The sequence below is a fragment of the Trypanosoma rangeli genome (genome assembly GCF_003719475.1).
Source record: "Trypanosoma rangeli strain AM80 chromosome Unknown Tra_15.4_contig_00209, whole genome shotgun sequence".
Taxonomy (NCBI): domain Eukaryota; phylum Euglenozoa; class Kinetoplastea; order Trypanosomatida; family Trypanosomatidae; genus Trypanosoma; species Trypanosoma rangeli.
Window position 1 is genome coordinate 1 of NW_021705954.1, and position 23855 is coordinate 23855.

The following is a 23855-nucleotide window of genomic DNA, read 5'->3' on the forward strand; positions in this document are numbered from 1 at the left end:
ACTCCCACATGCCGACCTCATTGCTAAGGTCGGATATATGCGTGGGCGTCAAGGGGGGGGGGGGGGGTGGAAACATTCATCCCCGACAAAACAACAACATCCAACAAAGTAAGGCAACATACGTGGCATTGTGTGGAATAAGAAATGTGGAGCCAATAAGGCCCTGAAAAGATGCTTCCACACACAGTTCTTCCCCACTTGACATAGCCACAATACCATGTCTTTTTGGACATCAATGCCCCCTTCTCCATCCGCACCAAACGGTGACTCCTCTCGTCTCCACGGCTATCCCCACCCACCCCCGCCAACAATGCCAGTAAGCAAAGAAACACACACAAAAAAAAACTCGTGTCACTTTGCCATAAACAGCAGATATTGTAGAAGCGGCCGACATCGCAGATGGTGGCCCTCTTTAAAAACCAACAGCATCTCTTCCGCCGTCGCGCAGCGTTCAACCAATGGGGCACGGTAAACAAAAATACTTGCCGCCAACAAAGGGATCAGCCACAGAGCACAGGGGGCGGAGGAGGATGTTTCCTTCTTTTCTTCCCCCCCCTCCGTTCCATGTTCCACACTCGCCTGAATAGGCACAGAGAGAGGCGTACGGTCGCTAAACATTTCTTCTATGTGGTAAGATAGAATAAGGTCCCAAAAACTCAAGAGCTCTGCCGGCTCAAGCACCCCCACAAATGCTGTGATGATCCATGGGAGAGCCAAGCGCAACGGTGGGAGACGAAGCGTGCGGATGGCGTGGAGACACGCTGAGGCGGCAAAGCGTGCCACTAGCGCCTCAAAAATCCAACAACACTGCGCCAGTTCAGGTGTGGGGCCTTGAAGACGAAACCACAGTTGCCCAAACAGCGAGGAAATAAGATCGTACTGTTCCACGGTATCGCCGGTAATGTAGCACACGGGCGCGACTAGTAGTGAACAGGAACAAACAGGGAAAAATCCAGAGGGCAGTGCTTCGCGTTGTCTTGGCTCAGTCTCCCCCTCAGAATTCCCTAAATATACCAAATAAGAGTCTATCTGTGCGCATGGGCGACCCATCTGCCGCAGGGTGTTTTTCATATGCACTTCTGGCAGACTTCTGTCCATGAAGAGGGAAAGGACCAACTTCTCCGTCTCTTCCATGAAAATAAAATATCTATCGTTATTACCCACAAAATGAGCATTATCCACCTTTATGATGGCCTGAATCAGCTTAGCTGTCTCCTCCTCCTCTTTTGTGGCGTAACTATGATACATACACTGTCTAATCTTGTCACGACTGTGTTTGGTGGCGAAGGTCAGGCATCTTTCCACTCCGTCGCAATGCCGATTTGCTTGCAGTTCCTCACAACCCCCAAAAAGTGAATTCCCATCCGTAACAACAATAGGAAGCTGCAATGCACGCGCATACAACAAACGACGTAAGGAGGGACTTACCCCACCACGTAATGTCTTGGCCACCTCTTCTGGGGTATTGCCATGCTGCAAAAACTCATCAAGCTTCTCTTCAGCATCAGACGCTGAGGGTTCTGTGTGAGAGGTGACCTTTGGGCAGCCATTTGAAGGATGGAGCGCTGAAAAGTAGCGGCGAAGTATGGTGAGACTTGGGGCAAGCTTCTCATGCTGAGCCAGTACTTCTTGCATGGGCGCCCGGAACACCGTCAACAACCCAAAGGAGTCAATACTGTCATGGCAAAGTGACAGATCACCACCAAAGATGCGGGCGATCAGTAACTCCTCTGTGGCCGCGCTATTGAGGCCGGCTACCAAAACATTGTAAAGTTGTGCCACCGACCGTTCCATATCTTCGCTCTCATCGTCGCTATTTGTATCTGACAGTGTCCCGCGAGCTGAGCACCGCACCTCTCGTTTCAATGCAGTTGCGCGTGAGGACAATATCGCTTGCCACTGCTTCCGTGACTCAGCAAGGAGAGAATGCAGCAGCATACAGAACGGCTGCGATAGTTCGCTCGGCTGCCCCGAAGTACCGTCAATGACCTTCCGACTTTGATGTAATAAGTCTCGATCTCGACACTCCAAGAGACTGTAGCGCCTGGCTTCAAAGTCCAAGTTTTGTTTCCTAATCACCACCGAAAGAGAACCTTGTACATCCTCGTGACAAACGGCTGGAATTTGACCATTACCCCCGGTGCTGTAGTCGCTCTCGAAAATGTTTGCTTCGTTCACGATGGGCACTCCGTCAAGCTTTGGGTTCATCACCGTTGGATCCACATCCTGCTGCAGCGAACGCGAGTTGGAGTTGGTTTCCGGCGCAGGCTTCTGAGTGCAAGCACCCGCTTGCTTTTCCGTGCCCGTCGAGTTCACCCAGCGTGGGAGCGCAGCTCTAAGTGTGGCTGAGGGTAGCTCCCGCGGTTTGCCTCGCTGGGACACACGAACCTCCGGCACATGTGTTGCCCTCGCTCCGTACGGCCCTGCCCACGACATGCTGGCAACGCAACCCTGAGGTGAAATTCACGCATGCAAAACAAAAAAAAAGAGGAGGTGCCAGGCGTTGTTGGCGTCAGTGGCGAACATGAGAAAAGTGGAATATAGCAAAAAAGAGAGAAAGACGGATCCACAGAAGCAGCAACAACAACCCTCATAAAAGAAGAAGCAACCACACAAACACGGTGCGAAACTTCGGCACGGCGACGGGCAGCGACTGTGCTTCCCACCCGCAGCCGTCCAACCACTGACAGAGGAGTGCACTTTTCTCACTGTTGTGTGCCACAATGATGATGGTTGTTATTTATTCTCCACCCGCACCTCAGCCCCTGCCTTCAACTCTTGATGCAGGTTATACCAGCGACAGGGGTGGCTTGGCCTCATCTCCACCACAAGACTGTACCGCACCTTCTCACCCCGTTGTGCCCAATCTGACCGCACGCGATGCAACACAGGCGGGAGAGCACTGTTTGACAGGACACCGGCCATATTGCTACGAAGAAGAAGCGTGTCGTCTCCCGCAGCAGGAGGGGTTGGTGCTTGCCATCCGGGGAGCGCATCAATCAGGTCCTCTACTTCCGGTTCATCGTATCGGTAATCGCCATGACGCCCTGGTTGTGACGGTAAATCCCTCTGCAGATTCACCTCTAGCCCCGGTGCAGACGACTGAAGCAGGGCCGTGCAGAGGCCAGGGTCGTAGTGGGGCCGACAGCCAATGCCAGGGCTGTAGCGCCAGATGCGAAAAACAGAACGCTGTCTAATGTCGTCCAAGAACTCCCTGCGAGCAACTTCCGGCATGGACTCATGCAGCAAAATATGCTGCGCAAACTCCATTGCAGCCGCCTCGAGACCGCAGCACACGTGCAGCAGCGGAGGAGGAACATCCCGCCGTGCCTCTCCGGCATTCCGCAGGCGTTGAAGCGTCACAGACAACTCCACCTTGGGCGGCGAAGTAGTCGATGCCTTTTGTCGATGGCTGACGCGAAAGGGTGAAGCCACGCGCCCAAAAAGTTTGGACTCCTCCAGTGCGGCATAGGCGGCTGATACCTCCTGGCGCGAAAAGAGTGCACGGAAGGTGGTCGACGGTGCCATGTCTTTCGGTGGGCGTAAAATTCTCAGTAAATGAAAAGTCGTATGAACGCGGACGCAGCTCCCTCCTTTTGTTTACCTCCACCACATCCCAACCTCGCAGCTGAGGTGTCGGAAATCCCAGCATACGCAGACACGTAGAAATGTCAAACAAAACCAAAAGAATACGTAAGATGGACCAACGAGACGACGAAAAAACTCATAAAAACAAACGCACAGAGAATCCGTCAGAAAGACACCACTTTTCCCCTTTCGTTCTCTTTCTTTTTCCCCAACCACCTACACACACACACTTCCACTGCGATACCGCGCAAGACAACAACAGAAAGTATATATATATATATATATATACACACTTGAAGGAATAAGTTTGTCCAGAGACACGCACACACCGTGAGGGAAAACGTTACTCAAAGACGGAGTGAAACATGTTGTTCTGCCGGCAAATGTACGGCCCATACTCCTCGTATTCTTCCTTCGTCTTCGCCAAAGTGGCAAACTCTGGACTCGATCCCAGCATGCTGCCGCCGTACCACACTGCATACCGCTGTCGCTCGTGTGACACGACGTTCACGTCATACGTGATGTGTCGCGTTGGGTCTCTGAACGCCGCCATGTTTTTCTTCGCTCGTCGGTCAACGATGACGCGCAGGTCCTTCTGCAGCCGTTTATCAAACTTTGGAAACATTGTGTTGCCACCCGACAGCACAATGTTGCGGTAGAGCGGGCGTCGGCAGTCAATGGGGCACGACCACACCGCCTTGTCGACAACCTCCGGCAACGGCGTTGTCCACTCGCTGCTAAAAATCTCCGGGTGAAAAAACATCTCGGGGCCCAAAAACTTTTCGTAGCCAACATCCACGGTGTACGGCTGCCCTGTCTTGCTATTCACATCGCGGTGCTTCGTGACGTACTTGGGAAGATCCCGGTCGTACGTGTCAAACTCCCTGGCGATGTCACGGGCTATGTAGCAGTACTGCTCCTTGATGCGCTGCGCAAGCAGCAGGGCATCATCGGGTGGCACGGGCTCGCCCCGCTCACGTAGTCGCTCGAGGACAAAGTTTGTGATATCACGACCTGCTAGCGGAATGTGATGGATTGCCTGGTTGAGCACAAAGCCATCCACGATAGGCATGATGTGTGTGACGCCGGCACCGGAATCAATCACAAGGCCAGTGTCTTTTCCAGAGACGCCAAGCTCTTGCGCCTTCCCCGATGTCCATGACGCCCGTAACGCGAGGGCGCCTTGCACGGCGATGTGCAACTGCTTCACACCGAAGGTTTCAAACATCACCTCTGCCGCGTACTCCCGGTTCTCCGGCGGGTTTGCCGGTGGCTCAGTGAGGATGAAGCCGTGCTCCTCCGGTTCCACGTGCAAGTACTTGTAGATGCAGTGTTGCCAGATGCGCTCCATCTTATCCCAGTCTTCTACAATGCCGTGTTTAATGGGGTACGATACGGTGCAGGAGCCCGCACGCGCGGCAGCTTCTTCACCGATGTAAAAGTCAAGGTCCTCAAAGACGTCGTTGGAGCGACGCCGCGCCGTGGCATTGTCGGCGTAGAGGGAGGGAATAATGTAGGTGGGCTCCTCGTTCCCGGCGTAGCCCATCTTGGTGTACCCCGTCCCATTGTCGATCACAACCACAGGGTACGACATGAGCCCAGGGCGTCGTCTCTGTCGGGGGTGTGCGTGTGGACGGACGCTGTTGCGACGGCCACTTTGTTTCCACTGGGGGGTGGACGACAACACACACACAAAGAAAAAAAAAAAAAGAGGATCAGTCGTCAAAAGAAGAAGATATAAAACAAGTCGTCCACATAAAAGATAGAAATACGCTTACAAAATGTCTAAATGGAGCACACACGCACACACTACACCCTGCGACTTAGACACACGTCTATTCCCCTTCGTGTTCCCAGGCGTAGTCCATGATCTTCACACTGGAATTGGTGAGGTACTGAATACGACAGATAACCTCAAATGCGCCACGCTGCATCTGATGCGCAAGGTCCTCTACCACCTCGATTTTATCACCACCGGCAAGTATCCGATACAGGTGCACTAAGATCAGTTGGTCCTCCTCCGCGGCGAAGGGTCGATCCGTGCGAAAGGGACGGCCGGCCTTGTGATAATCTGTGTTGCCGCAAAAGGCACAACGACCGTCAACACATCTTGTACTGCCAATGCCTACGCAGGTGCCTCCCACGCTCGCTACACCGTCAATCAGGGCAATATTGTCGTGGCCGCGCCATGGGAATGCATCAACTCGGAGAGAATCAAAAGAAATCTGATCACCATCAGATCGATGCAAGACACGTCGCTCGTAGTCAGCTTCTGTGTCTCGCAAACCCACCGGCATTGGCGTCCGCGCTGGGTCAAGTGGCCAGTTCTCTTCCTGCACACTATGCAAAACGATGTCGGCGTAGGCTCGCTGCGAGCGGTCAAACAATGTAAAAGTAGCATCGCACGTGTACGCCAGTGCCCAGAGAGACACACGCGGAGAAAGTGGGGCAAGCTCGACACTGCGAGCCACGAGGCCTTGATCGTGGGCGATCATCACGATACGAAAATCAAGCGCTGGATTACGTGCCACCAGGGCCGCCTCCACCTCCGGGATAAGGCGTATTTCTTCCATAGGATCGCGCGCAGAGATGGTGCGAAAGAAGGTCACTGGTGTCGCAGGTGTATCAATCAATGCGTCCCATCGTTGCATCTTGCGGCTAAACTGCGCCTGAATCGCCGGGTCGTTGAGATCAAAGTGGGCAAAGGCGGTGTGCTGACCGCGGTAGAGCACCCAGATGCCGACACACTCCGGGCGGTAGGGTGGTGGGCCAGGCGGGTAGAAGCCGTGCGCAAAGCCATCACGGATGAAGTGCAGGACACCATCCAGAGTACAGCGACTGAAGTCAAACGGGTACGCCTCGGTGCGTAAACCCAGCTTGCCCAAAATAAGCGCGGGGCCGCACCATCCACCCATAGAGACGTACTTCCGCGGCATACACACCCCGGTGAAGCTGACATCCCGCAGAATGGCTGAGAAATGCAGCATTCCCCCTCCCCCCACCGCCTCCGCAACAGGCAAAAATGGGTGGAGCCTGTGCACACGCCACGAGAGTGTGCCCTCTCCCTCTTCTCGGCGTCAGCCCCAAACTCCGCCCGCCTAGCTGTGCGTGCCCCCAATAACAAAAAAAGAGGCCATCGGAATATACGTTCCACATAAAAAAAAAAAAAAGCCGCATACAAAATCGGGAAAGACCACAAGTAGCAAAAATAAGTACAAAGAAAAAGGAAACCGCGTTGCAAGTCGGTCCATGTGTGCGTGTATGTGTGTATGCTCCGGTACGTGGAGGAAACATATGGTAGGTGAGTAATGCATAGACGTGAGAAAAGAAAAGAAAAACGTTCAGGGGGGAAAAGAAGAAGAAAAAAGAGATGGTGCCACATGTTTTCCCTTGTGCAACGTTGATTTCTTTGCTTTACGTGCGTATATGAGAGATAGTCAACGGTACAACATTTGGAGGAGCATACTTAAATCCTGGGGCAATACGGTACACACACACAAAGAGAGAGTGAGAGACATAGCGTATATTTATAAATATTTGTATATAAATATTTAGATCCCTTTGCCTACCAGCTACCACATTGCACGCAAGCCATGTGTATATAAAGCAACACGCTCATACACATAGACGCAGCACTCCCTCGCCCCTCACCCCCTCTTCCTCCCTCACAGTCTTCTCACTCTCTCACGCACACACGGATATATATATATATATATATATATCGATATGCGTCTGTTTCCATGCATCTATCTCCGTGCGCCTTTCCTCCTCCATTCTTTTCTTTTCATCATTTAAATGTTTATTGTAAACAAAAACAAAAAAGCGAAAGGAAACACACAACCACAAGAAATGATTGCAAGAGAGAGATGAACCCTCACTTACCCCTTCTGCGTTTGCATCTCTCTCTTCTTTTTTCCGCTTTTTTTTCTTTTGCTTTTGTGTGTTTGTGTGTAATTTAGACGGTGATGCAAAAGAAAAAAAAACGGTTAAACGCAAAGCAACAACAACAAGATCGACAGAAGCGCTAGACGCATGTGAGGAGGCCCAAGATCTACCCAAGCAGCCACCAGCCGTACTCCAAGAAGGAACGGAAGAAAATTACACTTCCAGACGTTCTCCTTCCCTCCCTCTCAGAGTGCTCCTCCTCCACACACGCACGTACACACCGCTGTGCATCGTCCGCCTCACTCCGGTACCGCGTTGTATCCGTCCACGCACGCGCGCACACTTACGTGTCTGTTGTGTCTTTGTTTCTTTCCTTGTTTTTTTTTTTTTTTCGGACTCCACAACCTCTTCCTTCGCACTTGTTTGCTTCAGTTCATTGCACTCTCTTTAGTTCCTTTACCGCGTCGTCAGCTGTAGCAGCCGTAGCCGCCACCACCGCAACTCTCGTGTTACCTTCGCTGTTGGAAGCCGCCGTCGTTTAAGCGTGCACGCTTGTACGGCGCACCGCCCACACCGTCGTTATTATTGTTGTTATAGTTATCCCAGCCACCCGGCTGCGGACGCTTCTGCTGCAGTCTTGAACCCCCGCCGCGCGCGTTACCGGACTGCCCGTACGTCACCCCTTCCTCAAACTGACGCAGTCGCTCCTCCACCTTGCTGCGGTACTCCAGTGCCGGTGCGTTGTCGCCCTCACCGAAGGAGTCGATACGAGCACTAAGGGAAGTCTTCGCTGCCAGCACGCGGGACATCGTCCCCTTGTTCGGGGCGGCAGCCTTCGCCACAACCTGAGCGTTGTACAAGATGCCGTACTTGGGTGTGGCTTGCCGCTGCTTTAGGGCGCGGAAAAGGGCCTTCTCGGCGCCAAGAATCTGAACCGTGGAGGAAGGGTACTTTGCAAGCGACAGGAGAGAGCCGGCCTTTTGAATCAGCCTGGCGCCAATCTGCTCGCCCACCATCGTGGTGAGATTCGGGGCGATGGTTTGCATGCGGGAGCTAAGATACGCGGAGAGCGTCTCGCGGTACTTCGTGGCCGCTACCACCTCGCTACAGAGACGACAAATGTTTTCAATGTCTTCCTCAGCAATCTCTGTGCCCATGGACACCATCGCCGCGTCCTTCACCTTCTGCTCCACCTCCTCGTCCAGGAAGTCGGAAAAGTCCGTGTCGCGCACGTTAAAGCGCGTCTTGGCGGCCAGCACAATCTTTGCGTACAACAGATTGTCGTTGACGATCTTTGCCAGCTCGGGGAAGTGCCACCCATACCACTCCCGAGCCCGCATGGCGTACTTGTTGATCTCCTTGTCGAGGTCTTCGAGAAGCGCCACCGCCTGCACCACCATCATGTCCACCTTGTCTGGAGAAAACTTCAGCTTGTAGCGGTTCAGGTTGTGCGCCAAGCCAAGCGCCGTCTGGTTGAGCTGCTCCGTCGACACCTCCTGCAGAAGCGCCTCGAGGTTCGCACGCAGCGCACGGAAGGTGGCGAGGGTGTCATCACCATGAACGCAGGGAATGGCCAGCGTCTCCTTGATGGCCTTCGCCAGCTTGGAGTCCGCGACCACAAGCTCCTCCGTGATCTCCTTCTCCACAAAATTTTTCTTGAGAAACTTGCGCACCGGCTTGGAGAGCTCCCCGTTCACCACCTGCGTCGTCGTTGTAAGCGCGTCGGCGGTGCTCTTGAACTGCAGCATCGCCTTAAGCCGACGCTTTTCGCCGTCCACCTTAAAAAGAGCGACTCCGGCAGGGAGCTCCAACAGGGCGTAGACCATCTTTCGTGTGGGTGTGCGTGTGTGATGTTTTCCTCGTGTTGTGTGAAGGTAACTTTGGGTGTGATTCCACCTCCTTTTTTCACTTCTCTCGTCGAGTCCCGTGTGTTTCCTCGCCGTTCCGAGGTGGAGAGGAGAACAGTGAAAGAAGAAATAAAAAGAGAGAAAAACAGCAGCAAAAGCAGCAAGCTGATTCCCATGCACGTGTGTGTGTGTGTGTGTGTGTTGGCAGTCGGGGCGCGGTATGGATGCACGAGGCAGAGGGTCAATGAATCAAATTCGATGGAAGCAGCAGCAGCAGCAGCAGCAGTCACAAAATGGCCACAAATATATGCACACACATAAACATGTATACACGAATGTAAAGAGAAGATGACGCATGCACACACGCACGCAATATATTTATGCACAGAGGCAGTGAGTAGAAAGGTGGAAGAAAGGGAAAGAAAGGGGGCTGAATGCACAATCGATAACAAAAAAATAAAAATAAAAATAACACGTACGCACACGTGCACACATCAAAAAATGAGGAAAACCAAAAACGGATGAAAACGTACAGCTCGGCGTTCAAATAACGTGGCCCGCAAGCTCCGTTGTTGATGCATGCTTCGCAACACACCGGCACACACGAACAAATAATATTCAAGTCAAAAAAAAAAAAACTCTTCATGTCTCTCATGCGGCCCTCCTGATGGCGTATTCGGCGATGTCACGACACATGTCGCGCAAGTCACCCTCAAGGACGTCCGCGACAACCTCCTGCACGCCAAGGATAAACGGGCGGAGATCGTCCGGCACGCGGCTCTCAAGCGGGGCGATCATCGTCGCCTTCAGTCGCTTCAGCGACGGCTTCACATGTTCGTCGCGGAAAAAGTTCACCGCCGTTTCATAAAGCAGTGCAATAAGAGAGTCCCGCGCCATCGTGTGGGCGTCGTCCTCCAAAAAGCCGCCAACCTCGCGCAGCACGGCATCCCACGGCCGCCGAATTTTATCGCGCTCAAAGAGTGTCTCAAACGTAAAAATACCGTTGGCGATGATGCGGCGCAATGGCATGACCGCAGCGTCTTGGATCACACGCCACTCATAGACAAGGCCGTTGAACACCCCCTTCATGGAGGCAATTGGCTCGTGCAGCTGCCAGAGCCTCCGCTCCGCCTCGTAGCACTCCCCAATGCAGTTATACTGCGAAGCGAGGAACATGCGGTCACCCCTCGGCTCATAGTGAACCTTGCCCTGCGACACGCACGCCTCGTATATCCTCGGCAAGGTGGCATACACAGCGCAGAGCGGTGATACCACTTTGGTTGCAAGCTTCCTCAACGGCTCCTCCACCTGCGCCTCCAAAAACAATTTGGTCTCACCGCTCATGTAGTTGTGCACCTCCTCTCGAAGGGGCTCCTCAAAGGCGTTTAACTTCTCCATGTTGTCTCGCACCCGCGCCTCCACCATTACTCTATGGACGCACGTTTTTCCCTGCATTGCGTGCCATTTTCCCCATACAAATTTCCGCAATAATTCATCGGAGGCCTCAATAAACAAATTTAGCTGCGACATGCGATTCTTCCAGGAGCTGCCAGACATTGTCAGCAAAAGCTTTGGAACAACTTGAGTATCGACCAGTTCATTAATGGCATCCTGCAGGATTACCGCCTCAAGCCCACTGAACTCAAGCGAGTCTGGGAGCCCGCACATTACGCGGGCGCGGCGAAGTGCCTCAATAAATGCCCGTTGATGGTGCCTGTCCTTCGTTGTCACGCGCTCCGTCAGCCAATGGATCTGTTGAAAAAAGCCACACCACACATCGTAGCGATCCCGCACTGGAAACTGAAGGTAAATAGTGGCACGCCGTGGGTGGTACAACTCCACGGTGAGTTCCGGGTACGTTTCGGGCGGTGGCACTTCGCTGCGGGCAACAGAAAAAGCAGCGGCTAATCGATCCAGCCGCTCTTCTGTAGCCTGCGTGGCATTGCAGCTCACCACAACGCTACCAAGGTTAATGGTTCCTAACGAATGCCTTCCTTCCAGGTAATCATTGCGGGATTCGTAGTAGTCCAGAAGAAAGTCACCACGAAGGACAAAGAAGCGGGGCTTCCAATGCTTCCAGTGCTTACTCAGCTTCGCCGCCATGAATTGATCACGGTCGTTGACCTGTGTAGGGATTTCCGGGGCGCGATACAGCCTCCACGCCACCGTATTCCCGTTGCTAGTCTCGGACTCGTGCTGCATCGCCTTCCGCACACGTTGTACCATGAACCACATGTAGAGCTTCTCATATTCGCGGCCAAAGGTGTCAAGGAAGACGCTAGCAAGTTCCCGTGTGTCGCTCAGCTCCGCACTGAAGGAGGACCCCATTGCAACCAACCGCCCCACAATGGAAACCCGCCGTTTCAATTAACTTTGTGCGTCCCTGGCTCTTTTGTTGCTTCTCTCGTCGTTGCTGGTGGTATCTCCGATACGTCGCTACCCTGCCTTCTGCCATGAGAGGAGCGCCGACCCGCCAGAGGTATGCCACCCGACAGCGGCGCAAGCAACCAACATGGGGAGAAAAAGGAATAAGATAAAATGGGGAAAACAACAAGAGAAAACAAAACATCGCAAAAATATAGGGAGATAACCAAAGGACAAGTGTGCCCGCGTAGGCTCCGCGATACACGTTGCGACGAGCGCGCGAGATCTGGCAGACAAACAACGCCGCGCCCACCTCAACCGCACAAGTAAAAAAAAAAAAGACGCCCTTCCCGCTAAGGCCCAAAATGACCAACGGAAACGGCGTGCAAACACACACACATGAAAGAGTCAAGGCCCTCCCTCGTAAATAGCGAAAAAAAAAAAACCGCCACAATAACTCTTTACGTCCCCGAGGAAGAAGGAGGAAAGAAAGAAGGGGGTGGGGGTGGGGGCAAAACAAAGCAAAAAAGCTCCTCTTTTAACTTCCCGATTACTTCTCTTCTCCTCCTATAACGAGATTAACGACCCATGCGCGGGCGTCTCTTGAGCAACTGGTGTTTGAGTTTTCCAAGTGACATCAGCCGTCGAACACCCATGCCAAAGCCAGCAATGACAACATGAAATGTGGCTGTTAATGCAATAAGAAAAGCTATGATGTAAAGGCGGTACGCCACGGCAGTGAAGGGAAACACACGCATCAGTTTAGGTGGCGGGTACAACATGTAGTTCAAGTTGAGGCCAGTTATAAGGGAGTACGGTGTGTAGAACCCGATGTTGACCAGCGTCGCAACCGCCGTCACGTGAAGTAAGTGTGAAGTGGTCATGGGCAACAGTTCATAGCGCGCGGCATAGTAAAAGGGCATGAGAAGCAGCAGCCCGTGATGGAGCATAAAAACATGGCCCTCAAGTTTGTATTGATGATCCCCCCAATCGGGGGACGCTATTGCCGCTGCGGGTCCCCAATGATAATCCGCGGCGAGGGTCGCCAGGTAGGTATTCATGGGGTAGTGTCTCGGCCCAGAACGCAAGAGCACGACGGCCCAAAGCAACGTGATCAGGTGACAAGGCATGAACATCCACCCAAGCTGGATAAAAGGCCGTGGACGAACGGCCTTTAACACCACCTGAAACACCCAACACAAGAGAAAAAAAAAGCCAAGCAGCGCATTTAGCCGGCTCTCGCGACACATGTCAGGAGGCACTCCCCGCAGGTACTTCCACGCACGTGAACGGTACCCCCACGAGGCGCGGAAGCACCACCAGACAAACAAGTTCACGAGGACAAACTCAAAGATATGTACCTTCGGTGGCTGAAACCAAAAAAGATCCTCCACGACGTTCGGCCCCCACGCCTGCCCCGTAAGGCGAGACAGCGCCACGAGCGCGTCAGCCATCACCTGCGGCACAAGAGCATCCGCCAGAGACACGAGCGTGAGGGAGGCCATCAGCGGAGCAATTCTCCCAATGAGGAAGGACACTCCACGAGGCGACGGCGCGACAAGCGTAAATAAAACCTCCGCCACACCACCAAGAAGAAAAAAAAGGGGGAAAACGCAATAAGACTGGTAGTAGTTGTCCAATGAGGAAGGCGTGCTGCAGAAGAATAAAAGAGAAAACTGTCGACAACGAAGCTGAAGAAGGGAGGGGGGGAGGGCAAACAATCAACAAATAAACGGAGGACAACAGAAGAAGGGATAAATACGAGAAACGGTTCGTCACGTACGCCGCACCACACAAGGCAAATAACAAACATGACAAAACAGCGTGGGGCGACAAACTCTGCATGACTACGCTTTGCACGTGTTTTTATTTATTTATTTATTTGCTGCTTCCCGGAGGAGTTCGGTTAATGTCATTTCCTCAGTGCCTCTTGCGGCTCTTGGCGCCGTCGCTGCTCGCCCCCTCCTCCTCCTCCTCCTCCTCCAGCGCGGCCAACTCCGCCTCAAGCCGGGCAATTTCATCATCCATGGGCACCTCCTCCTCCCCCAGTCCCGCCGTCATTTCACCCTCATCCACGCCCAACGGAGCGGCAGCACCCTCCGTCGCCACCTTGACTGCTACGCCCGCCGACAACGAATCGGTGTCTCCTGCTCCGCCGGCAGAATCACCTGCCGATGATGGCTGCAACGAACGATGCGCATTTAGCTCCACATTTTCCTCCAGTGGGTAGTACATATTATCCAACAGTGAGAGTCTGTACCAGCTCTGCTCCCCGCGCAAATACCGGAGATGATCTTCTTCAATGTACCAAAACCCCAACGCCTCGGCATGTTCTGCGGCATACAAAGCGCAGTCTTTGCGATCAACGCGTAGGCACGCCTCTAAGAAGAAAAGAAAGGTGTCCTTTGCGAAGCGAATGTTGTTGATATTGCGACACTGATTCAACAGCTGAAATGCATAACTGAGATCGAGAGGACGTTCCACAAGGTCAAACGCGGTGTGGAGGTCATCTGCCGTTGGGCGCTCGGTTCCCTGAAATGAGTGAAATCGTCTATGCCATTCCAACACGTACTTCTCGAGTGGTGTCTCCGGCCCATCCAGCCTGTCTTTGCGTAAAATGTGACGTTTCTTGCTGAGCCAAAGCGGCTGATTCGCCATACATTTCGGCCGGGTGTATGGCCTGTCAAGTCCGCCCAGCCACGCCTGGTACAACATCTCCGTGCGTTGGTGGTCCGGCTGCTGAATGACGGTGTAAATCTTCCAGTTGTCAACATTCTTCAGAAACAGCATCCAGTACGGGCGACGATACCGCAGGGAAGCCAACGACGGCAGACAACAGCGCAGCATTCCTCCCTGCTACCACACCCACACACCCACTCACTCACTCACCCAACACAGCCACAGGCCCTAACACCCCCTTTTTTCCCGTTCCGTTGCTCGAGCCCCACTGCCTCCTTTTCGTGCCTGCTACAACGGAGCTGGTTGACGTCCGAGCCATTACAAATGGAAACAGAAGAGTGATAGACACACCCCGGGTAGTAGAAGAAGGAAAAAAAAAAAAAAGGAAGAAGCCAAGCAACACAGTACACTGTCCACGCAACCTACGCAGGGGCGACAGCTCTGACGTGTCGCCAGGAGTTCAAGGACTTGCAGTACTCTTCTTTTATATATTTTTTCCTCTATCCTGGTCTCTATTTTTATGTATTTTTTTTTTTCAGCTTGCACACATCCTGCGCCCCTGGTGTCACTCTCACTCTCCACATACAAGCAAATCTTTACTCTCTTGTAGTAGCAGCAGTATTGTTTTTTTTCATTTTCTGGAGAAGCATTTCACCAGAATGAGGGAAAAACGACGGAAACACAATCAGCAAAAAACAGAGAGAGATAAGAAGGAGGAAGAAAAAAGATATAAACCAAAAGTGATGCTCACCTGAACGGATATGTACCAACATACGCGCACACAACCACGCAGCGTAAGAGGCATGCTGAGTCGTGATGCTCCTAGAATGTTGTCTCAATCTCCGATAAACGTTGTTGCAGCGTCTGAGACGCAATCCGAATAGTTTCCTCATATTCCATGTAGGCACGTAATAGTTGATCTTCTCGCTCACGCACTTGTGCATTTGCACCAGTAGTACTTGTTTCCCTAACAAGCCCTTCCTTCGCACTCTCCGCAGTACAACAAGCAGAGCTAGCCCCCCCGGCTGCGGCAACTAGAGGCTCACACGTGGTGGCCTCTGCGTGAGATTCCGAACGCGGGATATCAATGCCTCTGGAATTGGCGGGCCCATGCAACCGTCCCCCAAACTGATTTAAGCGTTCCTCCTCACTCACCGTGGTTGAAGTCATTTTAGCACGGTACAGCCTGTAAGCTCGTAGTATTTCCTCCTCCTCAGGTGGTTGATATGCCTCGCGGGCAAAGTTGTGAGGTGCATCATCCACAACATCCCTTCCTTGTCGGAGATTAGTAGTAGTAGTAGTAGGAGGAGGAGGTGCTGGCGGCGGAACGGCATCGTTGATGGGAAGATCGTTGTTGTTAGCAGCCGGTCTACGGTGATCGGGAGCGTGGGCAAATCGCACAGGTGTGTTCGACCGCCGCATGTGCTGCATAAGATCCGCCCTACAGTACGGGCACGTCGACATCCCCTCAAACCACCGCCGTAGGCAGTGCTCGTGGTAGCAGTGACCGCAGGGAAGTTGCTTGCAATTCTGTTCAGACCTCATATCGTCCTGGCAAATGGCGCAGCAGGAGTCGCGCGCCAAAACCTCGTCTGTCGCGTTTTTAATGCTGTGCACAAATCTCGTAAGCGAGAGGTACGTCAGCAGACTCTGCAGCCTCTTGACGACGTCGACAGCGCTCCCAATCAGCACCCGCAGCAGCGGGAATGGCGGCTGCGACACAAAGCACACATACGTAAAGGAGACAATGAAGACGGCACTTTTAATGAGGGAGAAAAACAGCTCGGCGTAGAAGGCAAGCGCGCTATGATCAGCCTCCCCAATCACCTCCTGAAAAAAGAGACGCACAAGAAGGCTAAGGTTGGATATAGCAAACTGCAGATACATGATGGCCACCGAGTACTTGAGCGTTAAATCCATATCCGACTCTCTTGCAGTGTTCACAAAAACATCAAATACAACGCATAGATCCAACGGCATGGCCAAAAAAAGGAAAAACGTCAATCCACTCAGCATAAGCAGTCGTTCGCGTGGCGATTCCACTATGTGGAGTGTCGTGGCCCGTTCTCGTGCGACGCCGTGCAACAGGGCTACGACCACCGTAAACAACGCGGCCACGCCGCAAGTGCCCAGCAGCGACACCCCAAAGTAGAGAGGTCCAACAACACACTCGGCAATATGCAACGGTATGGAGCCACGCAACAACTCGTTTTCAGTGTGGTTCAACCGACCAAAAAATGCGCGGCACGTGACAAACCAAAACAGAAAGGTACTCGCGATGAAGGCATTGACCCCCAGCAGGCGGAAGAGCGAGGAGTTCGTCAATTCTACCACGATCGTGAAGTATTCACGGTAGACGTGAGCATAGTCCAGAACGAACAGCACAGGCACCAGAAAACTTAGAGAAATGTATGTGTTGAACGAGAGCATGTTTCCCCCTTTTTTTATCCCCTCTTCCTTCCGTATTTACCCACGAAGAGTCAACGCCGGGAAAAAAAAAAACATCAACGCACCAGGGGAGAAGAGAGGCCACCATTATCCCCTTCCTTCATAATACGTGGACTTCTTCGTCTTCGTTTCTTTTTTTATTTTTATTTTTTGTTGCTGTTTCGGCAGGCTACTTCCTGGCATCCTCAAAAAAGCGGCGGCGGCGGAGCCTCATCAGTCCAGCAAAAGCGACACGTCACAGTCGCGGAAGCGGAAGACGGAGACCATTCACCTACGCACCAAACAAACAGACACACACATCCACGCACACTTTAACCGCCCTCGCCCCGTCAAGATATATTACTTCTTGCGTTTAAATAGAAGACGTCTGCACAAAGCGCCTTAAACGCAGCAACGCCATCCGCGCCATCTGCTCTCTCTCCTCTATTTCACTGATCCGCTGCGCCTCCGCCAAAACAACCGGTGGAAGCCCTGCCATGCGTGCCACCCGCACACCAAAGCTGGACGGTGTCACACCCGGTGTTGGCTTGTATGTAAAGACCAGTTTGGGGATTCCATCACCCGTCTCACTTCGCCCCTCACGAAACCCCATATAATAGCACGACACACGTCCTCCCTCGGTGGTAGGATGACGGTACGGCTCACACAGATGTGTGTAGTGGGTCACGAACATTGTCGTCGTGCCTCGTTGAAGCAGGTACTCAAGTGTCGCCGCAGCAACGGCGATACCGTCAAAGCTGCTTGTGCCTCTTCCCAGCTCATCCAACAACACAAGCGCGGATGACACGTGCGGCGAGCGCAGAATGCGGCTAGTTTCCTCCATTTCCTTCAAAAAAGTGGAGGCTCCTTCCAGCAGCGAGTCAGTTGCCCCCATGCGGCAGTACACTGCGGTGAACAGAGGCAACTGGGCTGCATTCGCCGGAACGTAGCAACCAAGCTGCGCCATGATAACAAACACGCCAACCATGCGCATAAGAGCAGACTTGCCACCCATATTGGGTCCAGTCAGGATCCATGTCCCACCCTTCGCCAGGCAAACATCACAGCTCACATAACTACCCTGCAAAATGTTGTCCAGTACTGGATGACGACCGCCAACAATCTTCAGACACGCTGCATCGTCTGAGAGCTGAGGCTCAGTATAGCCAGGGGAGGACGATGTCACCGACAGGCACCGAATTGCATCCAAAACAGCCACGGCATCGATAACGGTCTGAAAAACCTTCATGGCTGAAGAAGTGTTCGCCAATTCCTCCTGCTTTTGCTGCCATGCATCTCTTGCCGCAACAGAAAGACGTTCTCTGGAAGAAGAAAGGGCAACATTAAGATCAACAATGTTTGATGTGTGAAACCGCACATGACTTTTGGTCCGGGTCAGCACCAGCCAGTCCTTTGGGACACGACTGCATTTTGCCTGTGGCACATCCACAATAAATGGCGTCCCTGCAATGGTGCGGTACTCTAACTCCGGCATATGCAGTGTCTGGCGAATAGACTCCAGCTCTTCATCAAGAGCGCGTAGTGCCTCATCACGAGCCATCAAGTGAGTCTGCATGGAAGTAGGGGTAGAAACGCCAGGGGATGTGAAGTATTCAAACGGGGAGGTCGCGTGGGACTCCATTTCAGACTTACAAGACTGGAGAAAAGTGGTCGTCTCCACAGAGGTGACACTCTTCAAGGCTTCGCAAATAAAAGCATCTATCTGCCCATCACTGCGAAACAGTGCGGCACGCGCCAGAGTGTGAGCTGTTTCCACAGCATGCAGAAGATGGACGTACTCAGCAATTGTGCAACGCTGCGCCCGCAACTTCCCTAAGGTTGCCTCAATGTCTCCAAACTTGGCACACTCGCGAAGCAAATTCGCCACAGCGCTGGCATCTTCTCCACGCAGCAAAAATGACACGGCGTTTCGACGTAACAGGATGGTGTTTATATCACACGGCGGTGCTGACAACCACAGTCGCAGGCGTCGTACACCAGGTAGAGTGAGGCTGTGGTCAAGCAACGCCATCAATGAGCCCTTGGCGCCGATGCTGCTGTGAAAAATGTCCAGCGCACCTAATGTGCTGCCAGGCAATTCCATTGCCTGCGTTGCACTGTCGATAGCACCTTTAAATGACAACGTCTGACCACCCTCTGCGCACAGCTGTTCATATACTCTATTCAGCCGGTAGGGTGCGAGGTACCCTGCAATCGCCCCGTCCACGGAGCCCACGCACTCAAACGCGGCGAGGCAAATCGACCGCCCGTCCTCCTCCCCGTTGATGGTGGGGCCAAAATGTAGCGGAAGAACCTCGTTTAGACAAGCGGCGTACACCTCCGGTAAGTACTGCAAAGGCGACGAGGGCGATGCCATGTCCTTCGCGCCCGTCGCTTGGTGAGGCTCGAAAAGGAGCACCACCTCCACAATCTCGTAGCGGTGCAGGACATCCAACAGCTCCACTTCGGATGCAATGTGGTGACGCCGCACGGTATACGTGACGAAGCTGACGAGTGTTATATCCAACGCAGAAATTCCCGGTGCTTGTGGCGACAATGTTGACGCAGAGGACTTTATAAAACACATGAACAACTCTGAAGACTCTTCCTTTATGGAAACATCCATACCGTCTGGCTCTGGCCCGTCATCCTCCACCCCACCTTCCGCCACATCAGCCGATTGAGCAGTATGAGACGCCGTCGTGGTGGTGGTGGCCGCAGACCCCGGGGTGGCGGCACCAATGACCTCAGACGGCAGCAGCGTTCCCCGGCTACACACTCGTGCAATCTCTCGGGTGAAAATACCCTTTGCAGTCCCACTGGTTGTGCGAATGGAGGCGCTCTCTTGATCAGCAAACGCCACACGATAACCCATAGCCACAAGGCGATGAACGTACAGGTTTACCCGCACGTAGGGTATACTACTTGACTCGAAAGGAGTCGTGCCAATGCACATGATACCCAAACGGCGGCTTGCCACGCGGCTATCGCGACCGTAAAACTTTACACGATAACCACACGCCACCATCAGCACGACGTCGGGCGGCAAGGACTCCTTGAGACGAACCACCTGCTGCTCAAGGGGCGTCAAGGCAGCCTCTTTCACCTCCGTGTCTTTCACGGAACGTTGGCATATTAGCTCAACGGCGTGTCGAACAGCATCCCCCTTCGCCTCGGTGTCGCGCTGTCGCTTGCTCATCAAAAAAAAAAAAAACACTCCAGCCTTTCCTGGTGTTTCTAAGCCCCCTAAGACACAATACAGGAATGAAACCCCGCGGTGAGACCAGCGAAAGACCAAGGAGGCACGAAAGGACTGAAACACTAACATACATATGAAAGGATAAAGAGATGGGCATAACACATAGATAAAAACCTGCAGAGACGCCACCTCGTCCACCCACTCACCTCAAATGACATATAAGAGAGTAGAACAAAGCTCTGAGAGAAAGAACAAGGGCTTTAAACCACACTCTCAGAAGCCGCAAAAATCCTGCACAAAGAAAATGTATCAGGGGAGGGGGGTTTGAAAGGAAAGAAAGACAAAACAAAAAAAAGAAGGAATTATCCTATTAATTAAGAGACTTTATACATGTACTTCATAGATAGACACATTGTTCCCCCTCCCCTGTTTTTGCACGTATACCGTGCCTCTCCCGATCGGCTAGAAAAAAAAAAAAAAATGGCAACAACGCAAAAAAACAGCAGAATAGGCATATGATGATTGAGCGTGTATGATCAACACAACTTCGGTGGCTACTGTTTTTGTAGGCCAAAGGAAATTATGAAAGAAGGAAAAAAACCGCAAAATCTATGTGTATACACATAAACATACAACATGGCTAGTCGCGTAAGAGTGGTGCATGTGCCAAGCGCGCAAGCATGTAGGCCTTTTCAATTTTGTCCGTCTGCAAATGGTGTTGAATGTTGTTTCGACAATCGTCTTCGAGGAGTCTGCAAAGCTCCTCGTTCAAGTACCGATTCGCGTTGAGTCCGTGGTGACTGTAGGGCTTGTCAAACATGGGGTTGTATTGGTTGACGAAGCGCGCCTGCAGCGCTCCTGTCACTCTGCACGCGCCCGCTGGCAAGGCTTCCGGCAATTGTCCATTGTTGTCACTATTATTATTGGTGTAATCCTGCCCGGGGGAAGCTGCGGGAGCGGAATCCATTGTGGGGGCAGCCCGCCTAGCCTTCGCGTCCCCTCGTCTTCTGTCGCACTCACGAGGACACCACGTGTGCCCCCCGCGAGACGGCAAGAGCACAGACAGAGACCCAAGAGGAGAAGACGGTAATAACAAACCCAGCACCGTGCCAAGAACGGGCCCCACACAAAAACAACAAAAACATGGCATCAACACCAATGCCGTCATTTATACCATCCACATAAAAAAAAAAGAGGGAGTCACACAGAATAGCATCAGCCCAGTGAACAAAAAAATAAAAAAATCAACGATAACAATACGTCGTTTCTGTTTTGTCTTTGCGTTCATTCTGGCATCTCGCACTTTTTTTTTTCTTTTGTTCTCCTGTGGATGCTTGTTTAAGTTACCTTTCCTTTCTGCTTCTTTCTCTCTCTCTCTTTCTTTTTGTATGTGTGTGCACGTGCGCGTCTCCAATTTATGTAGGCTATGTGACTTTACTTTTGGGGGCGGAGGGCTGTGGCGGCCTTTTCCTTATCTTCCTTGAGCGTCAGCACCCTGTTCATGACGAGGTGACCGGGACGTGTGTCTGGGTCCACGACGAAATACCCAAAGCGTTCAGCCTGCACAGACTCAAACACCTTCGCACTTTGTACTGCCGGTTCAGCATAGCCCTGCTGCACCTGCTCGCTGTCGGCATTGATGTACTTGAGAAACTCCGGGTCAATGGCGGCACGATCGTCCTTCAAAAGATATCCGTAGAGTCGGTATTCCACCGGCACCGCGTACTTCTCACTGACCCAAGTGATGTTTGTCTTTGGCTTCATTGCGCGTTCAAAGTCCACCTCGACGTGAATGAGGGAGGGTCGCCCCGTCTCATCACACTCGTAGCTGCGGCAAAAAATATTCCCAGAGTACTTCAGCCCCACAGGACGTGATCCGGGCGCAAGGCCGTAGAACTTACTGTTATTATCCTCCGTACGGAAGTCACTGCGGTCGATGTAAAATGTTTTGGTGAACTTTACCTTTCGCGACTTTAGCTCGGGTTTGCGCGGGTGGTTGGGGCATTCCACCTCCATTTCGCCGTCCCAGTTGTCAATGACGACCTTAACAGGGTCCATAATCATAAGACGACGCTCGGTGCGTTCGTCAAGGTCCTCGCGAAGAAGATGCTCCAGCATGGAAATCTGAATCACGTTCATCGAGCGTGTAATGCCGACATGATCGCAGAATCGGTTGATGGCCTCTGGTGTGTAGCCGCGTCGACGCATGCCAGCCAAAGTCAGCAGACGCGGGTCATCAAACCCACGGACGATGCCCTTCTTCACGAGAACATTGATTTTGCGCTTTGACAGCAGCGACCCGGTCACGTTAAGACGGCTAAACTCCCAAACAAACGGCCTCCAGAGATTCAATTGCTCCAGCAACCAAAAATAGCTTTCGCGTCGTGTCTCAAACTCCAACGTGCACAAACTGTAATCGATGTCTTCCAGACTGTCGACGAGGCAGTGGGTGTAGTCGTAGCTAGGGTAAACGCACCACTTGTCCTTGGCGTGTGGATGCTCAGAAAACTTGACACGGTAGGCAATAAAGTCACGCATGTTTGGGTTATCACTTTTCATGTCAATTTTCACCCGCAATGTCGCCTCACCTTCTGCGTACCGTCCTTGTCGCATGTACTCAAAATGGAGAAGATTCTCCTCAACAGGGCGATTACGCCATGGGCTCTCCTCGCGGCTTTCACGCTGCTTCTTAATTTCCTCCGCGGTTGAGTGATCAACGTAGGCCTTCCCGTCCTTAATAAGTTGAATTGCAAAATCGTAGAGCTGTTGAAAGTAGTCCGAGGAAAATGTGATCCAGTCCGGCTTCCACCCCATCCAGCGCGCCATTTCCTGAATGGCGTCGATATAAATTTGTTCCTCCGCCTCCGGGTTGGTGTCGTCGTAGCGCAGGTAGCACTTGCCATTGTGGGCCACGGCACAGCCAAAGTTCAGGTTCATGCTCTTCGCATGACCAATGTGGAGAAAGCCGTTGGGCTCTGGCGGGAAGCGGAAGTAGGGTTTCCCTCCCGTCACGGCATTGTGCTTTGCCAGAAGTTCTGGTGTGTTGGAGTACCCCGCCACCGGTCGACCCGTCTGCAGAAGGCGCAGATCCTTCTTGACCTCTAGCACAGGCTCAGAAGCGGCAACCCCAGCCGTGACCGAAGTTGGCATCTTCCTCCAGGGCAGCAATGTAAAACGACGAAACGTGCTGAAGATGCCCTGCTATTACGCACTACTGGACGCTGTGTAATTAGGTGACTGACTCGGACGAGAGAAGCAAGAGAAAACGGAAGAAAGCTGCGTTAAAGGAAGTAGGGAATACCCGTACAAACTCCTCACCACCACCACCGCCACGCACACACAACCCCCGCCAGTGTGCGCGGAGGGCCGTGCTTGCCACAGCACGAAAAGTCAAATATTTCTGTTGGAGCAGTCCATTAAGCACGTCTAGTTCTTTCGCTCCGCCGCACGTCTCTCCCTTTATGCTGAGCCTCTCTTTTTTTTTTCTTTACAGAGCAGCCGTAGGTGACGTTCGACATCCCAACCCATGTGGAAGGAAGGGACTCATTGAAGCTTGAGCAAGCCACATAAAGAAAGAAAACAAATGCCGACAAAATCATTTAAAAAAAGACAAACACCCCGCACTATCCCCTCGAAACAAAACCAAAAACAACAACCGCACACACACGCACGTCGGATCCCTCTCCCTCCCTCCTGAACGCGAGGGACACGCAGTAAACGACAGTACGGCAGATGTGTGTGGAACTCCACAACGTTTATTTTGCACTGCACACTCAGAGACGCCACTCACACGCCCCTGATAGAGTGAGACAGAGAGAGTAGGACGATATTGATGACCCATGGCGTCCATAAATGCTGCGGCAAAG

At 52.6% G+C, this 23855-nt stretch overlaps 12 protein-coding genes across 12 annotated transcripts, besides 15 other annotated features; all 12 read right to left on the bottom strand.

The window, feature by feature from the left end:
- Nucleotides 1-351: 351 nt before the first annotated feature.
- TraAM80_06015 (TBC1 domain family, member 19) lies at nucleotides 352-2436 on the bottom strand (the record flags this gene model as incomplete). The annotated part of the gene is made up of 1 exon (XM_029382872.1): nucleotides 352-2436. One exon carries the CDS (start codon nucleotides 2434-2436, stop codon nucleotides 352-354), a length of 2085 nt encoding a protein of 694 aa, XP_029237250.1.
- A 300-nt stretch (nucleotides 2437-2736) lies between these two features.
- Nucleotides 2737-3528, bottom strand: TraAM80_06016 (uncharacterized protein; the record flags this gene model as incomplete). Its single annotated transcript, XM_029382873.1, has 1 exon — nucleotides 2737-3528. The coding sequence occupies one exon, from the start codon at nucleotides 3526-3528 to the stop codon at nucleotides 2737-2739; it is 792 nt and encodes a 263-aa protein (XP_029237251.1).
- A 326-nt stretch (nucleotides 3529-3854) lies between these two features.
- Nucleotides 3855-3876: a microsatellite.
- A 55-nt stretch (nucleotides 3877-3931) lies between these two features.
- TraAM80_06017 (putative actin-related protein 3) lies at nucleotides 3932-5182 on the bottom strand (the record flags this gene model as incomplete). The annotated part of the gene is made up of 1 exon (XM_029382874.1): nucleotides 3932-5182. The coding sequence occupies one exon, from the start codon at nucleotides 5180-5182 to the stop codon at nucleotides 3932-3934; it is 1251 nt and encodes a 416-aa protein (XP_029237252.1).
- Nucleotides 5183-5423: 241 nt separating this feature from the next.
- Nucleotides 5424-6575, bottom strand: TraAM80_06018 (uncharacterized protein; the record flags this gene model as incomplete). Its single annotated transcript, XM_029382875.1, has 1 exon — nucleotides 5424-6575. The coding sequence occupies one exon, from the start codon at nucleotides 6573-6575 to the stop codon at nucleotides 5424-5426; it is 1152 nt and encodes a 383-aa protein (XP_029237253.1).
- A 334-nt stretch (nucleotides 6576-6909) lies between these two features.
- Nucleotides 6910-6959: a sequence feature (A-rich).
- A 151-nt stretch (nucleotides 6960-7110) lies between these two features.
- Nucleotides 7111-7145: a microsatellite.
- A 141-nt stretch (nucleotides 7146-7286) lies between these two features.
- Nucleotides 7287-7316: a microsatellite.
- A 156-nt stretch (nucleotides 7317-7472) lies between these two features.
- Nucleotides 7473-7527: a microsatellite.
- A 307-nt stretch (nucleotides 7528-7834) lies between these two features.
- Nucleotides 7835-7865: a microsatellite.
- A 117-nt stretch (nucleotides 7866-7982) lies between these two features.
- On the bottom strand, nucleotides 7983-9299 carry TraAM80_06019 (putative nucleolar RNA binding protein; the record flags this gene model as incomplete). The annotated part of the gene is made up of 1 exon (XM_029382876.1): nucleotides 7983-9299. One exon carries the CDS (start codon nucleotides 9297-9299, stop codon nucleotides 7983-7985), a length of 1317 nt encoding a protein of 438 aa, XP_029237254.1.
- A 126-nt stretch (nucleotides 9300-9425) lies between these two features.
- Nucleotides 9426-9464: a sequence feature (A-rich).
- Nucleotides 9465-9500: 36 nt separating this feature from the next.
- Nucleotides 9501-9522: a microsatellite.
- Nucleotides 9523-9583: 61 nt separating this feature from the next.
- Nucleotides 9584-9606: a microsatellite.
- Nucleotides 9607-9971: 365 nt separating this feature from the next.
- On the bottom strand, nucleotides 9972-11648 carry TraAM80_06020 (pleckstrin domain-containing protein; the record flags this gene model as incomplete). Its single annotated transcript, XM_029382877.1, has 1 exon — nucleotides 9972-11648. The coding sequence occupies one exon, from the start codon at nucleotides 11646-11648 to the stop codon at nucleotides 9972-9974; it is 1677 nt and encodes a 558-aa protein (XP_029237255.1).
- A 614-nt stretch (nucleotides 11649-12262) lies between these two features.
- On the bottom strand, nucleotides 12263-13189 carry TraAM80_06021 (TMEM164 family protein; the record flags this gene model as incomplete). Its single annotated transcript, XM_029382878.1, has 1 exon — nucleotides 12263-13189. The coding sequence occupies one exon, from the start codon at nucleotides 13187-13189 to the stop codon at nucleotides 12263-12265; it is 927 nt and encodes a 308-aa protein (XP_029237256.1).
- Nucleotides 13190-13604: 415 nt separating this feature from the next.
- On the bottom strand, nucleotides 13605-14531 carry TraAM80_06022 (uncharacterized protein; the record flags this gene model as incomplete). Its single annotated transcript, XM_029382879.1, has 1 exon — nucleotides 13605-14531. The coding sequence occupies one exon, from the start codon at nucleotides 14529-14531 to the stop codon at nucleotides 13605-13607; it is 927 nt and encodes a 308-aa protein (XP_029237257.1).
- An 11-nt stretch (nucleotides 14532-14542) lies between these two features.
- Nucleotides 14543-14586: a microsatellite.
- A 599-nt stretch (nucleotides 14587-15185) lies between these two features.
- On the bottom strand, nucleotides 15186-16793 carry TraAM80_06023 (E3 ubiquitin-protein ligase synoviolin; the record flags this gene model as incomplete). Its single annotated transcript, XM_029382880.1, has 1 exon — nucleotides 15186-16793. The coding sequence occupies one exon, from the start codon at nucleotides 16791-16793 to the stop codon at nucleotides 15186-15188; it is 1608 nt and encodes a 535-aa protein (XP_029237258.1).
- A 146-nt stretch (nucleotides 16794-16939) lies between these two features.
- Nucleotides 16940-16966: a microsatellite.
- Nucleotides 16967-17084: 118 nt separating this feature from the next.
- Nucleotides 17085-17121: a microsatellite.
- A 42-nt stretch (nucleotides 17122-17163) lies between these two features.
- Nucleotides 17164-19989, bottom strand: TraAM80_06024 (putative mismatch repair protein MSH3; the record flags this gene model as incomplete). Its single annotated transcript, XM_029382881.1, has 1 exon — nucleotides 17164-19989. The coding sequence occupies one exon, from the start codon at nucleotides 19987-19989 to the stop codon at nucleotides 17164-17166; it is 2826 nt and encodes a 941-aa protein (XP_029237259.1).
- A 326-nt stretch (nucleotides 19990-20315) lies between these two features.
- Nucleotides 20316-20351: a sequence feature (A-rich).
- A 278-nt stretch (nucleotides 20352-20629) lies between these two features.
- TraAM80_06025 (uncharacterized protein) lies at nucleotides 20630-20956 on the bottom strand (the record flags this gene model as incomplete). The annotated part of the gene is made up of 1 exon (XM_029382882.1): nucleotides 20630-20956. One exon carries the CDS (start codon nucleotides 20954-20956, stop codon nucleotides 20630-20632), a length of 327 nt encoding a protein of 108 aa, XP_029237260.1.
- Nucleotides 20957-21291: 335 nt separating this feature from the next.
- Nucleotides 21292-21375: a microsatellite.
- A 48-nt stretch (nucleotides 21376-21423) lies between these two features.
- On the bottom strand, nucleotides 21424-23139 carry TraAM80_06026 (putative glutaminyl-tRNA synthetase; the record flags this gene model as incomplete). The annotated part of the gene is made up of 1 exon (XM_029382883.1): nucleotides 21424-23139. The coding sequence occupies one exon, from the start codon at nucleotides 23137-23139 to the stop codon at nucleotides 21424-21426; it is 1716 nt and encodes a 571-aa protein (XP_029237261.1).
- A 165-nt stretch (nucleotides 23140-23304) lies between these two features.
- Nucleotides 23305-23341: a microsatellite.
- The last annotated feature ends 514 nt before the right edge of the window (nucleotides 23342-23855 follow it).